This window comes from Canis lupus, chromosome 18 (genome assembly GCF_011100685.1).
Source record: "Canis lupus familiaris isolate Mischka breed German Shepherd chromosome 18, alternate assembly UU_Cfam_GSD_1.0, whole genome shotgun sequence".
Classification (NCBI taxonomy): domain Eukaryota; kingdom Metazoa; phylum Chordata; class Mammalia; order Carnivora; family Canidae; genus Canis; species Canis lupus.
Genome location: NC_049239.1, coordinates 11148699 through 11167724, shown reverse-complemented (window position 1 = coordinate 11167724; position 19026 = coordinate 11148699). Strand labels below are relative to the sequence as shown.

Here is a 19026-nt window from a genome sequence, read left to right as displayed (position 1 = left end):
CATACAGACACCACACATACAAGATGTTATCCTGTAAAGGAGATTGGTAGCCTTTACTGATGTTAAAATCTGAGTTCCTGTAATTTTGATTCCCTATTGTATTAATTCCTGGAGAAAGAAAGATGCATGAGTATTTGAATGTATGTAAAAAAAAAAAAAAAAAAGAAAGAAAGGAAGCCTTACTCTATCAAGAATGTCCTCCTAAGCGTTACTTTTAATATGGCAGTTTTTATTTTTTTTAAGATTTTTTATTTATTTATTCATAAGAGACACACACACAGAGAGAGAGAGAGAGAGAGAGAGAGAGGCAGAGACACCAGCAGAAGGAAAAGCAGGCTCCTCACAGGGAGCCGGACGCAGGACTCGATCCTGGGTCTCCAGAATCAGGCCCTGGGCTGAAGGCGGCACTAAACCGCTGAGCCACCAGGGCTGCCCATTATGGCAGTTTTTAATACACCCAGACAAAAAATGATCTTAGTAGAAGGGAAGGTAGAAGTTTGTACAATGCAAAAGCGGGCTATGAGAAAGTTTTCAGATAAATTTGAAAGAGGGAACCCTGGATTGCCTCAGAAACTCAGTCTCCAAATTCTCTTCAGATGTAAATATGATCATAAAAGCTACTCTTCTATGGCCAGGGCCCTGGGTCCCATGGAAAGAAGTTCTTGGACAGAGAGGGGTCTTCCTTCTCCTACTCTATTTACATTTAACATATATACACACATGCACACAAGCACATACACACAGAAACACCATCAAAATGTTTCTCTTTGAGAACAAATCTAACTGCAGATATCAGCAAGGCAACATATTTTTTTAAAACCCATAAATGTTACATAATTAGGTATATGCAAGGAAACAACTTTTTCTTGCCATATCACACAATCGATACAGGGTTGAACCATGTGACTCTACCAGTATTTGACTTTTGACTTACAAAAATGACAAGTTAGCTCACTTCAACCCAATATTGGAGTTCTTACCATGTACAGAACTTGTAAGAATAATTTATTATAAATAATAATTTATTTATTTATTTTATAAAGGATAAAAACTTATCCTTTATAAAGGATCTACTGCCTTTACAAGATGACAGAGAAAATGTCAGTGATATATAGTGAAATACTCATGATAATTTCACAAAAGAGAGAGAAAGAATAATGTGGAAGGATGCTTTGCAGGGGTGCAATATAAACAAGCAAGAACACAGAAAGTCAAATCAATACATTATCACCAAATATGTACAATTCACAAGAAGTCCTTGTCCTCAAACACCTTCAACTTAGTTGGGAAGATATAGTACATGAAAAAACATTGCATCTAAGATTTATGAAATTTTCATTTGGGGCAGGTAAACTGGCACAAAGAATATCAAACTGGACACTTTTTAGAATCTAAATAGTGTAGGGGTGCAGGGGTGGCATAGTTGGGTAAGCATCTAACCCTTGGTTTTGGCTCAGGTCATGATCTCAGGGTCATGAGACCCAGCTCATAGTCCAGCTCTGTGCTCAGTGTGAAGTCTGCTTAAGATTCTCTCTCCCTCTTCCTCTCCCCTTCCCCATCATGTGTGCACTTGCTCTCATTCTCTCTCTCTCTCAAATAAATTTTAAAATCTTAAAAAAAAAAAATTTAATTAGGGGCGTCTGGGTGGCTCAGTTGTTTAAGTGTCTGCCTTCAGCCCAAGTCATGATCCTAGGGTTCTGAGGCTGAGCCCCATGTTGGGCTCTCTGCTCAGTGGGGAGCCTGCTTCTCCCTCTTTGTCCCTTTCCCCATCTGTTCTCTCTCTCCCTCCCTCTCTCAAATAAATAAATAAAATATTTTTTAAAAAGTAGTGTAACTCTCTTACTAAAACAAAACACAAAGAAACAAAAACAATGCCTAAAGAGGTTCATATTATACCAAAAGTTTCCTTGCTCACAAGAGTTAAAAAACATTTAGATGTTTAAAAATGTTTAAAGTTTCCAATTTAAATACTGCACAGAAGTCAAGGATGGTTAAGACCAAATAAATCTCACTGAATTGCACAAAAGGAAGAAGATGAACAAAAATATAAATCTCAGGGGGATTAAATATTAAATTAAAAAAGGCTTATGGATAAACAGACCGACTGTGTTTATTTCCATCTCCTCTAAAAACCCACCTAAATGATAGTAAAAGAATAAAAAAGGTATGAGCATACAAGGACAAAAACAGAGGAGGGATCATTAGTGGATCAGTGGGGCCCTTCAGTTGAAAAAAACAACAGTGACATTATTTTATATATTGAGCCCTTGACAATAATATTGATGGGCATTGACAGATCTGATGAAGTAAGAACAATAATTCTAAATAGTTCATAGAAAAATAAACAAATAAGAAAAAGCAATTAACTCCAGGGAAAACAAAAAGCCAAAGGAAAAACTTAACCCTCAGATAAAACTTCGTAAAAATTTAAAAATTCAGTTTATCCTAGGGCACCATTAAGATAGCAAAAAAGGGAAACTACTTTCTGAGAGAAAATCCTTGCAAAATGTGTATTTGACTAGATTCATATCCTGAATATATAAATAAGTTCTTCAAATCAATAATAAAATGACCAGGAACCCGAATAAAAAAAAAAAAAAAAAAAACATAGGCAAAACACTTTGACACTTCACAAAGGAAGGTATAAAAGTTACCAATAAGTACATGGAAAGATGCTTATTAGGGAAATGACAGTAAAGGAATTTAAATTAAAGGAATTTAAAAGGACAAAAAACTGGAGAAGGCTGAGGGATGACAGGTATATGATATGATAGAAATGCCCTGTAACTTGATCTGGGTGATAACCATGCAGATATCCATAAACATAAAAATTCATGAAGTGGAATACTTAAGATTTATATCATTTATTCAATAGAAATTATAACTTAATTTTTAAAAATATAATCCTCAGCAATCAACAATCTTTGCTATAATCTATGACTAGAAGATGTAGAAGAGATGAATGTAAGACAACTAAATCTTTGCCTATCTTCACTAAATAAGAAAAAATCAAGAAGTAGTTATATAAGCATATTTTAGATGTTCTGGTTAATAATAGCTACTTCTAGGGAAACAAGACTGGAGGTTGAGGGAAGAGGACAGAGGCCTACTACTTTTCATAATAAGCCCTTTACATTACATTATTTTATTATATTAGATTTTTTAAGCTGCATATATTAATTTGTTAGGAAGTCTTTAAAATAAATACTATATTATACACTATTAGATATATAATTATTTATATAAACACAGACTTTTGTAAGTATGCCTCAGTGGATTCTTTTTTCAGGATTTAATTGATTTTTAAGAGAAATGGAAAGAGGACGACTGGGGGGAGGGGCAGAGGGAGAGAGAGAGGAACAAGCAGACTCCCCTGCTGAGCACAGAGCCACGGGCTCCATCCCAGGACCTTGAGATCATGATCTGAACCAAAGTCAGATGCTTAACCAACTGAGTCACCCAGGTGCCCCTTAGTGGATATTTTTTATTTTGTCAGTGCAATATTCATTCTCCCTTCTATATTCTGACTTTCCTTCCTTCTCCGTCCGCAGTGCATATGGTCCAGGGGGAACATCTCCATCCCAGCTTCAGTAGTAGTTTGTGACTCTGGCCCAATCCAACTTATGTGGTCCTGGTCCTTGGCCAGAGAGATTTTTTTCCTCCCAGGGAGAAGCACAGGACCCAATTTAGGCCAATGAGAGCTATACTGAGTTCTCTGTAAATGCTGAAGGAAAAACCATGCTCTTGTCTAGCTGCTGACAACCATTTTGCCACTAAGAGAGAAGAACATGCCCAAGAATGAGGCTGATAGAATGGACAGCAGAGATAAAGGCATGTGAGCCCTGATGTCTGTGGTTTAACTCCAGGTTCTAATAGGTCTGAAGTCTGTCTACCCCTGTCTTTTTCATTAATTATAAGAGGTAGTATCATGTAATGGGAAAGCACACTGGACTGCTTGGGTTCAAACTTCTCCTTTGCTACTTGCTAACTGTATGACCTTGGGCGTGTCACTGAACCCCTTCCTCATCTTTAAAACAGAGACAGCAATAGTATCTACCTCATAGAATTTAATTAGTTAATATATGTAATGCACCCAAATGCATACATTTATATATACTCCTATGTATAAGAATATTTATAGTTAATACAAATACATATTTATATTTGAAAAATCTCATTTATGTGCAAGAGCCATGCTTTTATTTTTAGTAATTATATTCCCCTTTTTCTTTAAACCAGTTTGAATTGAGTTTTCTGATATTTACAAGTGACAGGGCCCTGATTAATTCAACACCTAAGAGAAGCCATACAAAACCAATTGACAGGTTTAAGCAGATATACCTGAAACATAAACATAATATAAACATAAACATTCTCTATGGCAGAAAAAACACTCATCAGAAAAAAAGTAAATAGAAAAGGAAGAAACCATATTTGGAACCTTTAGAACTAATACTTTTTGCCCTTACACAGAAAGGGTGGAGATGCTATACAAAATGGACAAAAATATAAATACACAATTCACAAATGAAAAACAAAAAAGGGAATACAAAAGTGTTTGGTTTTTAATAACCAAACAAATGAAATAAATAGGAACTAATTTTTTTTCCAATAACATAGCTAAAGATCATTCTAAATTTTATTATCCAGTGTTGGCAAGTGTCACATACACCTGGTGAGAATGTTAATTGATAAAAATCATTCTGAAAGGCAATCTAGCTATAAGAAAAATAAGCATACCTTTGACATAATAATTCTAGTGATTTATCTAAGGAAATACTTCAGGGTACGCAAACATTTTCCCTACAAGTTTTCTTTCCCACATATTTGTATTTATATACAGAAACATTAGAAACTGAATGTCCAAAAAAACAGGAGATTCATTAAAATCCACGGATTCCCATACTGTTCAGTCATTTAAAATGTTGACAGAAAATATGTACATACTCAAGTATGTTCGTGACTATTAATAATCATGTAACATCACTACTGTGAAATAAACAGCTAAAAAACTATAGGTATGAGACTGTTTTGCTGTATAAATATATACATGTACATAGGGAAAAGATCTACTAGAATATACAGCAAATGACTGTGAAATTTCTGGGTAGTAATTATGATTATCCTACTTTTGTGGGTAGCTTTTTTCTTGCTTATATATATTTCACTCTTTCTCCACTGAACCTTCACAGACCTTCAATAAGAAAAAAAATGGATTTTAAATTTATAAAAAAAAAATAAGACACCTCTAAAAGTAGCTTCGGTCATGCATTTGGAGCCAAAATGCATCCAACTGTTGGGTATAGCACAGATGATGAGAAAGTCAAGGGCGTAGTAGACTCTCTTTTGAGAAAATGTGACTGTAAAAATGAGTCAAGGGCTCAAGAACACATGTGGCATACAGATATCGCAGTGGAACTCTGTGCATCAGAGAAGAGGCACCATCCAAAGATGCAAAAGGAAGGAATCACTGGGTGGATATGTCTAATGCCTGCAACAGCAACTTACTATGTTTCCCACTCTTCAGTAGCTTCTGTTTGGGCTTGGCTGGGCTACCTGACCTGGATTCCCATATGCCCTTTCCCTTGTGCTGCAGAGTCTCAGGAAAAGGGCAAGAGCGTACCCACCAGTAAAACCCAAACTCTCAGCCTTTCCGGGTCTTGACCCCCTAAACATGGTGCAGCAGGCATTCTTCATCAGCAACTGTCCCCGGGGAAGAAAACAGGACACTTGAAGCCCTGTGCTAGCCTCCCTTAAACCTCCACTCCCCTGGAAAAGTAACCACCCTCCACAACCACAATCACAATACACACTTGACCTTAAGAGTGACAAAGTGAGTTTTCAATAATTCGTAAGGGCTTGAATGCTCTGTAAGACAGATTACATTTTCTTTTCATTTATTTTTGGCATATTAACAGCTGGTGACCTAGATGAAGCAATCATTTAATATGGGGAAAGACAGACTCTATCACTAAATTCCTTCACAGATGGAAAATGAATTCAATGAAAAAGCGTCAGACCAAAGATTCAAAAAATCACCTGGAAGTGAAGAGGTGGGGAGAAACACCTACAAGTGGGTAAAATGAAGTATGGAAAAATGATGACAAAACCGGGAGGGGATCCCCCACGGTTCCTAGCTACTTTGGGGACAAGTAAGCAGGGACTGGAAGAGGCCAGGAAGCCTTGCTAACTCAGCTGCCGAAGGAGCGGCGGGAGGAGGATCACGTTGGTTCAGGATGAGCTTGGGTAGATATTAAAAGAAATACAATCCTCTTACTGCATGGAGAGTGTGCATGTGTGGAGGGAGGGACTAGCCGCAGCCACAGAGCCTGTGGGCCTGGGGACAGGCAAGGGGACCAGGGCCCCCTTCTCAGTCCTTCCAGGTGTATGGGAACTGGGGAGCAGCCTGAGCCGGGGCCTGAAGAAGGAAATTCACTGTGGTTTTGAGCAACGCGGCAAACCTGACTTCCAGTAAAAGAGGAAAACACCAAACACCCAGAATCCCGGGGACGGAAAACGCTGCCACATGAAGGAGAGCCCCGCTCAGCTGACACAAGCCAGGGGCTCAATTAGCCAGGGTTCACTTCCAAGTACGATGCTCAAGCTACAACAGGAATGTCCTTCAGTGGAGACACAAATGAAGAGCTCGGCGGCCGCAAGGTCCTGAGGAGCAGCAGGCTTCAGGGCGCCCCGCAAGCCCAGAGCCTGGCCCCGCATCCCCACTGCCCAGGGCTGTGCTTGGAGTATAGACCCGGGATTCATCTGTGCCCCTCTCTGGGAGAGAAACATAAATTACTGAGGGGCCAATTTGCTGAGGAGCTTGTAAAACACTAGGGAACCCAACCTGTACGTGCAACGTGGATTTTTTTTTTTTTTTAATGCAATAGAACGCCCTCCTTTGTGCAGAAATGTGCAGAGAAGAACTGTTAGGTTCGGGTCACACGTATTCTTGACCTTCCAGAGGACAGTGGCGTCAAAAGGGACACACACTGAGATTCAAAAAAAAAGAGAGAGAGAGAGAGAGAGAGAGAGAGAGAGAGAGAGAACCACACACAACCAGCAGAAAAAGAAGTGTGCACCAGAGCTCTATTTTGAACTCCAGGATTCACCGGCCGGCGGCGACCGCAGCGGGGCCCCTGCCTTCCGCGATGCCCCCCCCCCCCCACCCCCACCCCCACCCCCCCATCCGTCCAGGTCTGGGGGCGGCTCCCGCGCTGCCCGCGTCGCTGCTGCGGCGCCCGGTCCCCCAGGAAGCCCCGGAGGAGGACGGCCGCGGGGTCCCGGGGCTGCGGGCCGCCGGCGGGATGCGCTGGGCTCGGGGCGGCGGGCGAGCCTCCCTCCGCACCTGCCGCCGCCGCCCGGGAGAGCGGGGACCGGGGGGGCTCGGAGGACCCGGAGGACCCGGACCACCCGGAGGACCGCGCGCCCGGATGCCCCGCCGCCCCCATCCCCGGCCCGGCCCCGCCGCCCCCGCCCGCGCCCGCGCTGACCTTTTCCTGCGCGCGGTTGAGTCGCTTCTGCACGTTCTTGGCGAAGATGCCCGTCTTGATGTCGGCCATGGCTGCGGGTCCCGGCGGCGGGCGGCGGAGCGGGCGGAGGGCCGGCGGCGGCGAGGGCGAGCGGGAGAGGAGGAGGTGGAGGAGGAGGAGCGGAGGAGGAGGAGCGGGAGAGGAGGAGGAGGAGCAGCGGGAGAGGAGGGGAGGGGAGAGGAGGAGGAGGAGCGGGAGAGGAGGGGAGGGGAGAGGAGGAGGAGGAGCAGGAGGGGAGGGGAGAGGAGGAGAGGAGGAGGAGGAGGAGGAGAGGAGGAGGAGGAGAGGGAGAGGAGGAGAGGGGAGAGGAGGAGGAGCGGGAGGAGGAGGGGAGGGGAGAGGAGGAGGAGGAGCGGGAGAGGAGGGGAGGGGAGAGAGGAGGAGGAGCGGGAGAGGAGGGGAGGGGAGAGGAGGAGGAGGAGCGGGAGAGGAGGGAGGGGAGAGGGAGAGGAGGAGGAGGAGCGGGGAGAGGGAGGGGAGGGAGAGGAGGCGGAGGAGCGGGAGAGGAGGGAGGGGAGGGGAGAGGAGGAGGAGGAGGAGCAGGAGAGGAGGGGAGGAGGAGGAGCGGGAGAGGAGGAGGAGGAGCAGGAGGGGAGGAGGAGGAGCGGCGGGAGAGGAGGAGGAGGGGAGAGGAGGAGGAGGAGCGGGAGGAGAGGAGGAGGAGGAGCAGGAGAGGAGGAGGAGGAGCAGCGGGAGAGGAGGAGGAGGAGCAGGAGGGGAGGAGGAGGAGCGGCGGGAGAGGAGAGGAGGAGGAGGGGAGAGGAGGAGGAGGAGCGGGAGAGGAGGAGGAGGAGCAGGAGAGGAGGGGAGGGGAGGAGGGGGAGCGGGGGCAGGGGTGAGGGAGGGGCGCAGCGCTGGGACCCACTTAAAGCGACAGAGCGGAGGAGGGAGGCGCGGGGCCTGGCCGCGATACCCAGCCGGGCATCGAGGAAATGAGACAGACGGAGCCAGAAGTCAGAAGGCCCAGGGGGTGCACTCAGTGGGGCTAGAGGAGGTCGGGAGGCGAGAGTGGACAGGACCTTGCAGCGGTCCCAGGGCCCTGGGGCAGTCCCGAGGCTCCTTGGAGGCGAGTTTGTGTTGGGGGAGCGGAGAGGAGCCCCATTCTTTCCAGCAAAAAAAAAAAAAAAAAAAAGGAAGAAAGAAAAAGAAAAAGGGAAAAGAGGCAGGGAAAGATGGGATGGGAATGGGGAAGCCAAGATTGGAGGTGTTCTGATGGGGGGGCTGGTCTAGAGAGTGCACCCCTCCCCACCTGTGTGTTCCAGAAAGCCAGGCCTCGCCCTGTGCCCTGGAGGCTCACAGCCCAGGGAGGAAAGCTGGGGGGAGGGGGGCGGGGGCGGGGGAACCAAGTCAGTTCAGGGCTTAGAGCTGCAGGAGAGAGGGAAGCAGTGCGCACATCTGTTCAGACTTGGAGAGGAGATGTGGGCTCCGAGGTAGGGAGGTTGCGTGTTGAGAAGGGATCAGTCCCTTTAAGCAAGATGCCGTGCTTGGTGGCCTGTGCGGTCCTACCCGGATCAGATACCCTGGCATGGACACTTACTTGCCCAGAAGTGTCCCGTGGCAGAATCAGGTCCTTTATTGCCTCACTTCAGACCCAGGCCTCTTAACCTGTTTTTCTGGGCAAACCTTCTGGTGACCCTAACAGGGATTCGCCATGCTCAGTGCGCTGACCAGAAGTAGAAAAATAGGGATAACTGGGTGGTACACCTTACTCAGAGCTCTTGAAGACGCTGACCAATGGGGAAGCTATTCGTATTCAGGTCTGAGAGTGTGAAGCAGTAAGGCAAGTGGCCCAGCAAGCAGGTCAGAGGTCAGTCAGAGGTCAATCAGGCACCTGAAACCTGTGAATCCAAGTGAGCATCTCTCTGCCTCTGTAGTAGATTGTCACAGCCGTAGCCGTCCCCCCACCCCATGAACTACCCCTTAGTATTCACTCCTTGGGAAGTCCCCTCCCCTTGATACTACAGTGGCATTGTGACTGGCCTTTGCCAATAAGATAGAGTGGAAGTACATTGTGCCAGTTGCAGCCCTAAGCCTTAAGAAGCTACGCAGGTTTGGCACTCGGGGCAGCCTGGTGCCACCATGTAGAGGTTCAGCTACCCTGACGTGAAAAGTCCCTTGCAGAGGCCACGGCAGAAAGGGGGAACCCCAGCCTCCAACTGACCCACTGCCTGAATGCAGCCACAGGATCATAAGTAAGACCAGCAGAAGAACCGCCCAGCTGATCCCAGCAGAGTGCAGCGTGGTAAGTAAACAAAATGAAAGTGGTTTTAAGCCTCTAATTTCTGCAATGGTTTATTCCTGAAATACCCGGTCTATTCACTTGGCTCTTATTTCCTTAGGGTGACTAGTCATCTCAGATTGCCTGAGAATGAAGGTGTTTCCCGGACACAGGACTTCCAGTCCTAAAGCCAGAAAAGTCCTGGGCAAACCTGGATGAGTCGTTCACCCTTCTTCCAACATCCCAAGTAAATAGGAGTTTACTTCAGAGGGAGGTAAAGAGAATATTCCTCTCTTGGTCAACATTCCATAGAAAAGACCACTCAGAAGCCAGGAATTGAATCAGCTTTCTAAAACAGTGAGATTCAGAACCTCAGGTGTACCCTGAGATCTTGCCATGAGGATACAAGCCACAGAATGCTGGAATACACTAGAATGTTCTGGAGAATATCAGTCCATGGCCACTTGTATCCTATGAGCTCCAAAGCCGCCTCTGCTCTCATGCTGGGCCTGCCTGTAGCTTCCCCTGCAGACTTCACTGTGCTCTTTCTAACAAGCAAGGGACAGACTTCCAAGCACTAGGTTTTCTTTTCCTCTGCTTCCTCAGGGCCCAAGCCATCAGTTCCCACTGCACCAGCTTTTACTCCTCCTTGCAGCTATCCTCCCACCAATTTTTGGAACACAGCAAGTATCTTTTGAACTAAAATTACAAATGGCTAGCTTTTCTCATCATTCAGATGCCCAAATCTAGTTCTATAATATGGATGGGAAAGGAAGCTCAGGTTTCTTAATAATTCTATTTACAAAGTTGTTATATACAAACCTATCAAATCATTCCCCTCCGGCTGAGAGGTAAAACGGTATCCATTTTCAGGTTGCTATGTGGGTCATTTGGCCTGGAATATTGCCGAAGGACGGTGGCTGCTACTTAATAGGTGCTTTGTAAATATTTGCTGGGGGGAAAAATGCATGTATAGGTGAGACTAGATATCAAGCATCCATACTTCTTCTCGTAATTCTGCAGCTGTCTCTTCTCCTAAATTCTGCTCCTGGAACAGGAGTGCATGCAAGGGGACTCCAACACCAATGATTTTTAAATATTGCTATGCCATACCGTAGAGGCTTTTTTCATACAAAATCTTATGCAGGACCCAAATATAATAATCAGATGGACCCCTGATTGGTTGTAGAGGGTGTGGGGTGCCCTGAGCCCCACCCGTTAGGCTACTCCTTTATTCCCTGCCTCTGTCTCTGAGGAAGATCTTCAGTGCTTTGGATCTCCCTGCACACAGCAGAAGTCCACAGGGCAGGTGATCTCAGGGGCACCTTCCACCTCCAGAGCTGTAGGAGCCATGCTTTTGTGTGCATTTATTTCCTCCCCAACACCACTGGGCCCACCCACCAATATTCCTTGCTTGCTTCTATTTCTTTCTCCCCATTCTTACCCGTTTTTCTCCTCAGTCAAGGAAAAATGTGATTCATGCAGTTCCATGTTGACTTCTCTACTAATAAAGAATAACCCCAATCTTTTCCAACAATGAAGACAAGCTTAGGGTCAAGTTATAGTTAACATTTATTCAGGTAGGTTTCACAGGAAGTATCATGACTCCACCTCCAGATTTTCATCCAAGCCAGGTAGACTTCCAGAATTATTTTTAACTTCCAATTTACCTTCTTTCCTCCCAAATTGCACTTGAGATTGGTCGATAAGTCAAAAATGTGACTTATGATAGGTTTTGGTAATTTGGAATAGGCCCAGAATTACCATTATGTTATCACAGAACTCATTTTCCATATGTTTTAATGGCACAGAGCTTTATCCTTGCCTATCTTTTTATCTCGTAAGTCCAATTAGACTGTTAAGGAAGGAGTTGTTTTTTTTCTTAATTTTTATTTATTTATGATAGTCACAGAGAGAGAGAGCGAGAGAGAGAGGCAGAGACACAGGCAGAGGGAGAAGCAGGCTCCATGCACCGGGAGCCCGACGTGGGATTCGATCCCGGGTCTCCAGGATCGCGCCCTGGGCCAAAGGCAGGCGCCAAACCGCTGCGCCACGCAGTGATCCCCAAGGAAGGAGATTTTTAAATCCATTTTTAACTGTGTCTTGCTCTTTGCGAGCACTTAGAAAAGTTTGATACATGCTACATATTCTAATTAGCCACAACCTCTTTATGTTATTGTATCTAATGAAGGAGGCATTTCCTTTCAACATTTGGCGGAGCCTAACTAACTGGATTTGGGCCCCAACTAAATCATGAGTAGTTGTTATACTTTTTCCTCTTTGTTCAAAGACTCAGAGGCAATTTTATTTTCTCTCACAAAAGTTAAACTAGCAGTATAAGGAGGATATTCTTTTAAAAAGATGTATGTTTTGACCAATTATCTTGTAGATTTCTTTTTTTTAAGATTTTATTTATTTATTCATGAGACACACACACAGAGAGAGAGAGAGAAAGAGAGAGAGAGAGGCAGAGACACAGGCAGAGGGAGAAGCAGGCTCCATGCATGGAGCCCGATGTGGGACTCGATCAGAGGACCCCAGGATTACATCCTGGGTCGAAGGCAGACGGTCAACCGCTGAGCCACTCAGGGGTCCCCAATTATCTTTTTTTTTAATTTATTTTTTATTGGTGTTCAATTTACTAACATACAGAATAACCCCCAGTGCCCGTCACCCATTCACTCCCACCCCCCGCCCTCCTCCCCTTCTACCACCCCTAGTTCGTTTCCCAGAGTTAGCAGTCTTATACGTTTCAAGCGAAAACCATCAAGCACAGATTCATAGTCAACTCTTCAAATTATCCCAGCTATGTACATTTTAATTCCACATACTAAATTTTGCCTATATGGCTGCCCTCTTCTATTCCTAATTTAACCAGGCCTAAAAATAGGAACCTCCTCACTACATTAATAATGCATCACTAATGCATCCCAAAATACTAAATCAAAGGCAAGAGCTTTGTTTTTCATAGACAGAGCCATTGGCCACTAAGAAAAGCAATGACATTGTATTAAATTGCCTAATAACTGTAACATGTTTTGACACCATGTTGGATGTTTTTTTTTGCAAAGTCAATGCAAAACAACTCCTGTATCCCAAACAAATGGCTAGAACATCACCTAATGGCTTACAAGCCAATAGAGAGGTCAGGGAGCCAAACAAAATGGAAATTCTAATTAGCTTCAGCTCTTTCTGAAGAAGGGGACAAGTTGCTACAAATATTTTCAGCTATTTTCTATCCACAGATAAGCTATAAAAATTCTATGTACAGTGTGGGTACACACATTCGTCTGGGCGCCCGCAATACCCTCTTAACTGCCTCAAGGGCTGGATTATTTTATCAAAAGTTTTTCAGCTTGGACAATCCCAGCTTTGTAGCAGTGATGTACTTCAAAACCTCTTAACAAATAATTTTATCATATATTGGCAGAGACCTTTTTGGTTCAAGGAACTCCTTTTTGGTTAAATTTGCCCATATTTGTATTTAATGAGAATATAGCTATCTGGATATGCCTGCCTTTGACTGCATGGCTGCTTCCCCATCCTTAGCTTATCTTCCACCACCCCTTACACTTCTGTCTCCCAGCTGGCTCCTAGAGCTGTGGCCACCAGCACTGTAGAGGTCCTGCCTTGGACTATAATTGTCCTTGGATGTCCACAGTGTCCCTCCGCTGCCAGCCTGCACTTCAGCCAAAGCTCCTGACTAAGGAGTCCAATCCAGGGTCATGATACGATGTTATGTGCAGGAGACCTGTACTAAGTATTGTGCTGTCTCCCAAACATCTGCCCACCTCCTCCCCTGCAGTAGAGCCTCCTTGATTTCCAGAGGCCACATGACCTTCTATCTATTCTCACATCTCAGAATCACCTCACTCCACCTCTCTTCTCTAATGACCTCCAACATGTTGCTGTTTCAAGCCACTTCCAAGGAATCAGGCAGGTTGGATGGGGATGGTAGGAATCATTCCCATGAGTGTTATTGTCAGCGTTACTGCTATGGTTCAATATTATCAGGCTTTAACAGGCTTCAGTCCACTAGCCTAAGACACAATGTGTCATGGATTGAATTTAGTCTCTGTGATTTTGTGATTTATAATAAAAAATATGATGTTTGGTCCCTGGCCCTGTTCCTGGCACAGAACTCCTAAAACCCTTAGAATTTCCCAAGTGATTAGAGCAAAAAGGGTGGCTGGTTGTTCAAAAGCAAACTCCTTTCAACCACACTTGAATGTGTATTAATGAGGTGGCTCTGGGAAAACTGTAAGGATGAAGGCTGGTTGTCAGGATACCTAGAGGGCTTGAATTTTCAATACCTGCCCCCCTGCCACTCCCACAGTCTCCCCTGAGTTCAGTCACCTATGGCCAATGATTTTATCATCGGCGTGTGTGTAATGGAGCCTCCATAAAAACCCAAAAGGACTAGATCCAGAGAGATTTGGGTTGGTGAACACAAGGAGATGCTAGGAAAGAGGACTGCTTGGAGGGGCATTGAAGCTCTGCACCCCTCCCACATACTTTGCCCTATGCATTTCTTCCATCTGGCTATTCTTGTGTTATATCCTTTTATAATAAACCAGCAATCTAGTAAGTAAAATGTTTCCCTGAGTTCTGTGAGATGTTCTAGCAAATCATTTGAATCCAAGGAGAAGGATGTGGGAATCTCTTGATATAAAATCAATTGGTCAGAAGCACAGGTGACAACCTGGACTTGGAATTGGTGTCTGAAGTATGTGTGTGCGTGGTGGGGTGGGGGGTGCGTTCTTGTGGGACTGAGCCCTTAATCTGTGAGATTTGATGCTAACTCCAGGTAGATGGTGTCAGGACTGAATCGAATTGTAGGACACACAGCCAGTGTTGCAGAATTGTGTGGTATGGGAACACCTGAGGCCCCTACCCTCACTTTCTTGGCGGCCAGAAGCATTGAGAGCAGAGAAGAAACACACAGGAGGAATTTCTTCTTTATAATTCCCACAAGAGATGAAGTCATAACTTTTGGGACCTGTGAATATGACCTTATTTAGAAATAGGGTCTTCCCCGTTGCAGTTAAGCTACTTCTACTCCTGTGGGAATAGGGTCGGCCCTTAATCCAATATAACTGATGTTTGTGTTATGTTGTCTCACGGAGTTGATGAATGCATCTCACAGACAAAAGGGCAAAGTGAAGTGAAAGTTTATTAAGGCAAGGTGAAAACAGAAAAAATGGGCTCTCTAGAGCGAGAGGGATCCTGAATGGGTTGCCGCAGAGGGCTTTTTTGGTCGATCTTTCATAGAAAACTGACCGGGGAACTTGGTAAATATCTTATCTATAATGCTTAAGAGTAATGAGGTGTGTTTGTAAATATTATAAAAATATCTCATCTATATTTAGAACAAACAAGAAGGATTTTTTTATGTCCCCTTCTCTCTGGTTAATATCCTGTCTATAATGTCTCCACACCTGGGATTTCTGTGAGCCTGGTGACTCAACCCCCTACCTGTCTCTCTCTATCCAGCGTCACCTGTCCCTTAACCTTACCCATATTTATAAAGAAAGGAGAAGAGATACAGACACTCACAGAGGTCATGTGCAGACAGACAGAGGGAAGATGGAAGCAGAGATTGAAATAATGCAGCCACACGCCAGAAACACGGAGGACCACCAGCAAAATCACAGAAGCCTGGAGATGGAGCTTGGCCCCATTCACACCTTGGTGGTGGACTTCTAGCCTCCAGAACAAGAGAACACATTTCTGTGGATTCAGACCACCCAGATTGTGTTTCTTTTGTAGGGCAGGCCTAGAAAACGAATACAGGATCCAACCTTTTGCTTCCTACCAGAGAGCATCTGGGAAAAATTTATCCCCCAGTCCACAAAACTGACAAACAGATTTCCAAAGACAAGATTTTCATTAGCTCCAACAGTCTGTTCATCTGTTGCTTTCTTCTGAAACAATGTATTTTTATAAGCATATGATTTGTCCTTATTTTCTGTCTGAATTTAGTAGAAAAAAACAGGAGCTTTTGAGGGAGCCTGTTGCAGGTTGGGGTCTCTGGGAACAGAGCAGAAGCTGAGGTCCAGGTGCAAACCGTGGAGAGCGTTGAGCCACGAGAGGCAGGAGGAAGCAGGGGTTGGCAGAGGAGAAAGTCCAGTGGCCAGGCAGGCCTGGTGGAGTCTTGACCAATCTGGGAGGGGCTTTATCACGAGCACTGCCCCTAGTCCTCATCCGGTTAATAAGGGCTGTGCCACTCAACCCCTGCCAACCAGTCACTGCAGGAGGGTGGCCAGGAGGGGTGGGAACTAGGGTGGAAACTGGGGTGGAGTGGTGGGGGAGAGGTGGGAACTGGGGCCAGGAAGCCCTCTGCCTGAGGACTGCACTCCCCCAGAGGGGCAGCAACCCTTCTGGAAGGGAGATCCTGGCAGCAGACCCCACTCCCACTCTCTGCTGTCCTGGTTAGAGAGCTCCTTGCACAGATAAGATGCATGTTCTTAAGTTTCCCAAAATGCCATTTTCTGTTTCTTCAGCTTCCCATGTCATGCCTCCCTCCCACCCGCCTGCACTGAGATGTTCCTAAAGGTACTTAATTTTTTTAAAAAAGATTTTATTTATTTATTCATGAGAGATACACAGAGAGAGGTATAGACACAGGCAGAGAGAGAAGCAGGCTCCTCACAAGGAGCCCGATGTGGGACTCGATCCCGGGACCAGGATCACGCCCAAAGGCAGACACTCAACCACTGCTACCTGGGTCATCCTCCTCAAAGTCCAGACTTGGATATTTAAACATGGTTCATTTGTCCCTAATTGATAAATCTCTAGTCATCTGTGTTGTCAGTTTTCTCCACCATATAGCAACTGTTTTCCCACATGTGATAAATAAGAAACGTGTAGGGAGATACTCTGAGACCACGCATGTATCCTGTTTGTTGTCAGACGCCTCCTCCCCTAATTTGGCGTGCGTGGCAATTCTTGCCTAAATCTGTCTTTGCAAAGATGATTTTCAAATGGTGATTCTCTAATTCCATTGGGACTACTGTGTCTACTAATCAGCGTTCTACTCTATGGAAGAGCTGTCCCTTTCTTTTCACATATTTGTTAATTTATTACCTACTGTCAGTGTGGACTTATGGATTCATGATTTATTCACTCTATTATTGTTTTTATTCACTCTAATGTCCAGATTATTCCAGACTTGGCCAGTGAAAGGCCTTTCATTTTTTTCTTACCTATCCTTATCATTCTTCTTTTTTAAAGAATTTATTTATTTATTTATTTATTTATTTATTTATTTATTTGAGAAAGCACATGCATGAGTGGGGGGTGGGGAGCAGAGGGAGAAGAAGACTCCCCACTGAGCAGGGATCCTGACTTGGGGCTCATCCCAGAACCTTGGGACCGTGATCTGAGCCAAAGACAGATGTTTAGCCAACTGAGCCACTCTGGCACCCCATCCTCATCATACTTCTGGCACTTCCTTATTTTCTGGCATAATAAGATGTTCCAGGCTCATCTCATAGTTTCCCTGCCCCAGCCTTTGAGTAAGCCACTTCTCCATGAACCCCTGGTTCCCTTCTGTGGAGAACTGTATTTAGAAATGAAGGTCTGGGCTTAGGATCTGCTCATTGGCACTGAGTGTCTGAGTGTCACTGAAATAATAAATTTATACCAATGCCTCTAATTTGAATCCAACCTAAGTTTTTGCTTGCCTTCCCCTGCTCCATATTTCTATCTCTACCTCCTATCTTCTATATTGCTCTGGCTCCCAAAAACCTCATTGTGGTCCCTCATTTGTCCAATTCTTCAATACTCACAAAATAGTTTCACAATGCCCAAATCACCACAACAAATGAACCTACTGAAGAGTCAAGATTTGTTTACCTTATTTTGCTTGAGATTGAAGTCACAGTGCTGTGTTCAAAACTTATTTGGGCGACTAGCATAAAGATAGACATACAGACCAATGGAATAGAAGAACCCAGAAATACACCTTCACGTATATGGTCTATGATTTTCAAGAAGAGTGCCAAAGTCATACAATGAAGAATGGACATTCTTTTCAACAAATGGTGCTGGGAAAACTGGGTATTTATATGCAAATAAGTGAAGTTGGACTCTTACCTTAAACTATATACAAAATGGATCAAAGCCCTAAATGCAAGACCTAAAACTAGAACACTCTTGTAAGAAAATAATAAGAAAAAAAATTTGTGGTGTTGGGTTTGGCAATGATTTCTTGGATATCTCACTAAAATCATGAACAATAAAATTAAACAGGTAAATTGGACTACAACAAAATTCAATCCTTTGGGGAATCAAGAGAAACAGCAGAGTCAAAAGGCAAACCATGGAATCTGAGAAAATATTTGTTTACCAAATATCTGATAAAGGATAAATATCCAGAACATATAAAGAACTACAAATCAAGAATAAAAACAAGCAACCTGCTTAAAAATGGACAAAGAGCTTGAACAGACATTTCTCCTAAGAAGATATACCCATGGCCAATAAGCACACGAAAAGATGTTCAGTATCACTCATCATCAGGAAAATGCAAATCAAAGCCACAATGAAATACCACTTTATAACCATTAGGATGGGTACTACCAAAAATAGAAAGTACTTGTTGGCAAGGATGTGGAGAAATTGGAATCCTTGTGCACTGCTGGTGGGAATATAAAATGGTACAGCCTCTATGGAGAACAATGTGGTACTTCTTCAAAAAATTAATGATAGAATTACTATATGACCAGTAGTTCCACTTCTGGATATATGCCTCCCCAATTAAGCAAGATATCAAAGAGATATCTGTACACCCATGTTCGTGGCAGCATTATTCATAACAGACAAGAAGTAGAAGCAACTCTAGTGTCCACTGACTAATGTGTACAACAGAATTTTATTCAGACTTATAAAGGAAGGAAATGCTGATACATACTACAACATGGACGAATCTTGAGGACCATAATGCCAAATAAAACAAGCCTTTCACAAAAGAACAAATACTATATGATTCCATTTATGTGAAGTACCTAGAAGTAGTCAAATTTCATAGAGACAGAAAATAGAACAGTGGTGCCAGAGCACCTGGGTGGCTCAGTCAGTTATTGATTTGGGATCAGGTCATGATCTCATGGTCATGAGATCAAGCTCTCTGTAGGACTTCAAATTGAATGTGGATCCTGCTAAAGATTCTCTCTCTCTCTCTCTCTCTCTTTCTCTCCCCCGCTCCCCCTGGTTCTCAAGTGCACCTGCATGCTCTTGCGCGTGCGTGCTCTCTCTCTCTCTCAAAACAAACAAAAA

The 19026-nt window shown here is 44.3% G+C and overlaps 1 protein-coding gene and 1 long non-coding RNA gene across 4 annotated transcripts in view; one reads left to right on the top strand and one right to left on the bottom strand.

Annotated features, from left to right (window-relative positions):
• AMPH (amphiphysin) overlaps positions 1–7662 on the bottom strand; it is a 211348-nt gene extending 203686 nt beyond the window's left edge. For 2 of the 3 annotated variants that reach the window (XM_038562672.1, XM_038562673.1), the window contains exon 1: positions 7491–7661. In XM_038562672.1, coding sequence (XP_038418600.1) covers positions 7491–7559 — 69 coding nt within the window. In that variant the 5' untranslated portion in view covers positions 7560–7661. Of the gene's footprint in view, positions 1–7490 lie in introns of all 3 variants that reach the window. The other variant, XM_038562674.1, reaches the window with a different exon arrangement.
• Positions 7663–8947: 1285 nt separating this feature from the next.
• LOC111090882 lies at positions 8948–15755 on the top strand. Its single transcript, XR_005372903.1, has 3 exons — positions 8948–9771; positions 9869–10021; positions 15241–15755. It is a non-coding gene; the product is annotated as an uncharacterized LOC111090882 (long non-coding RNA).
• The last annotated feature ends 3271 nt before the right edge of the window (positions 15756–19026 follow it).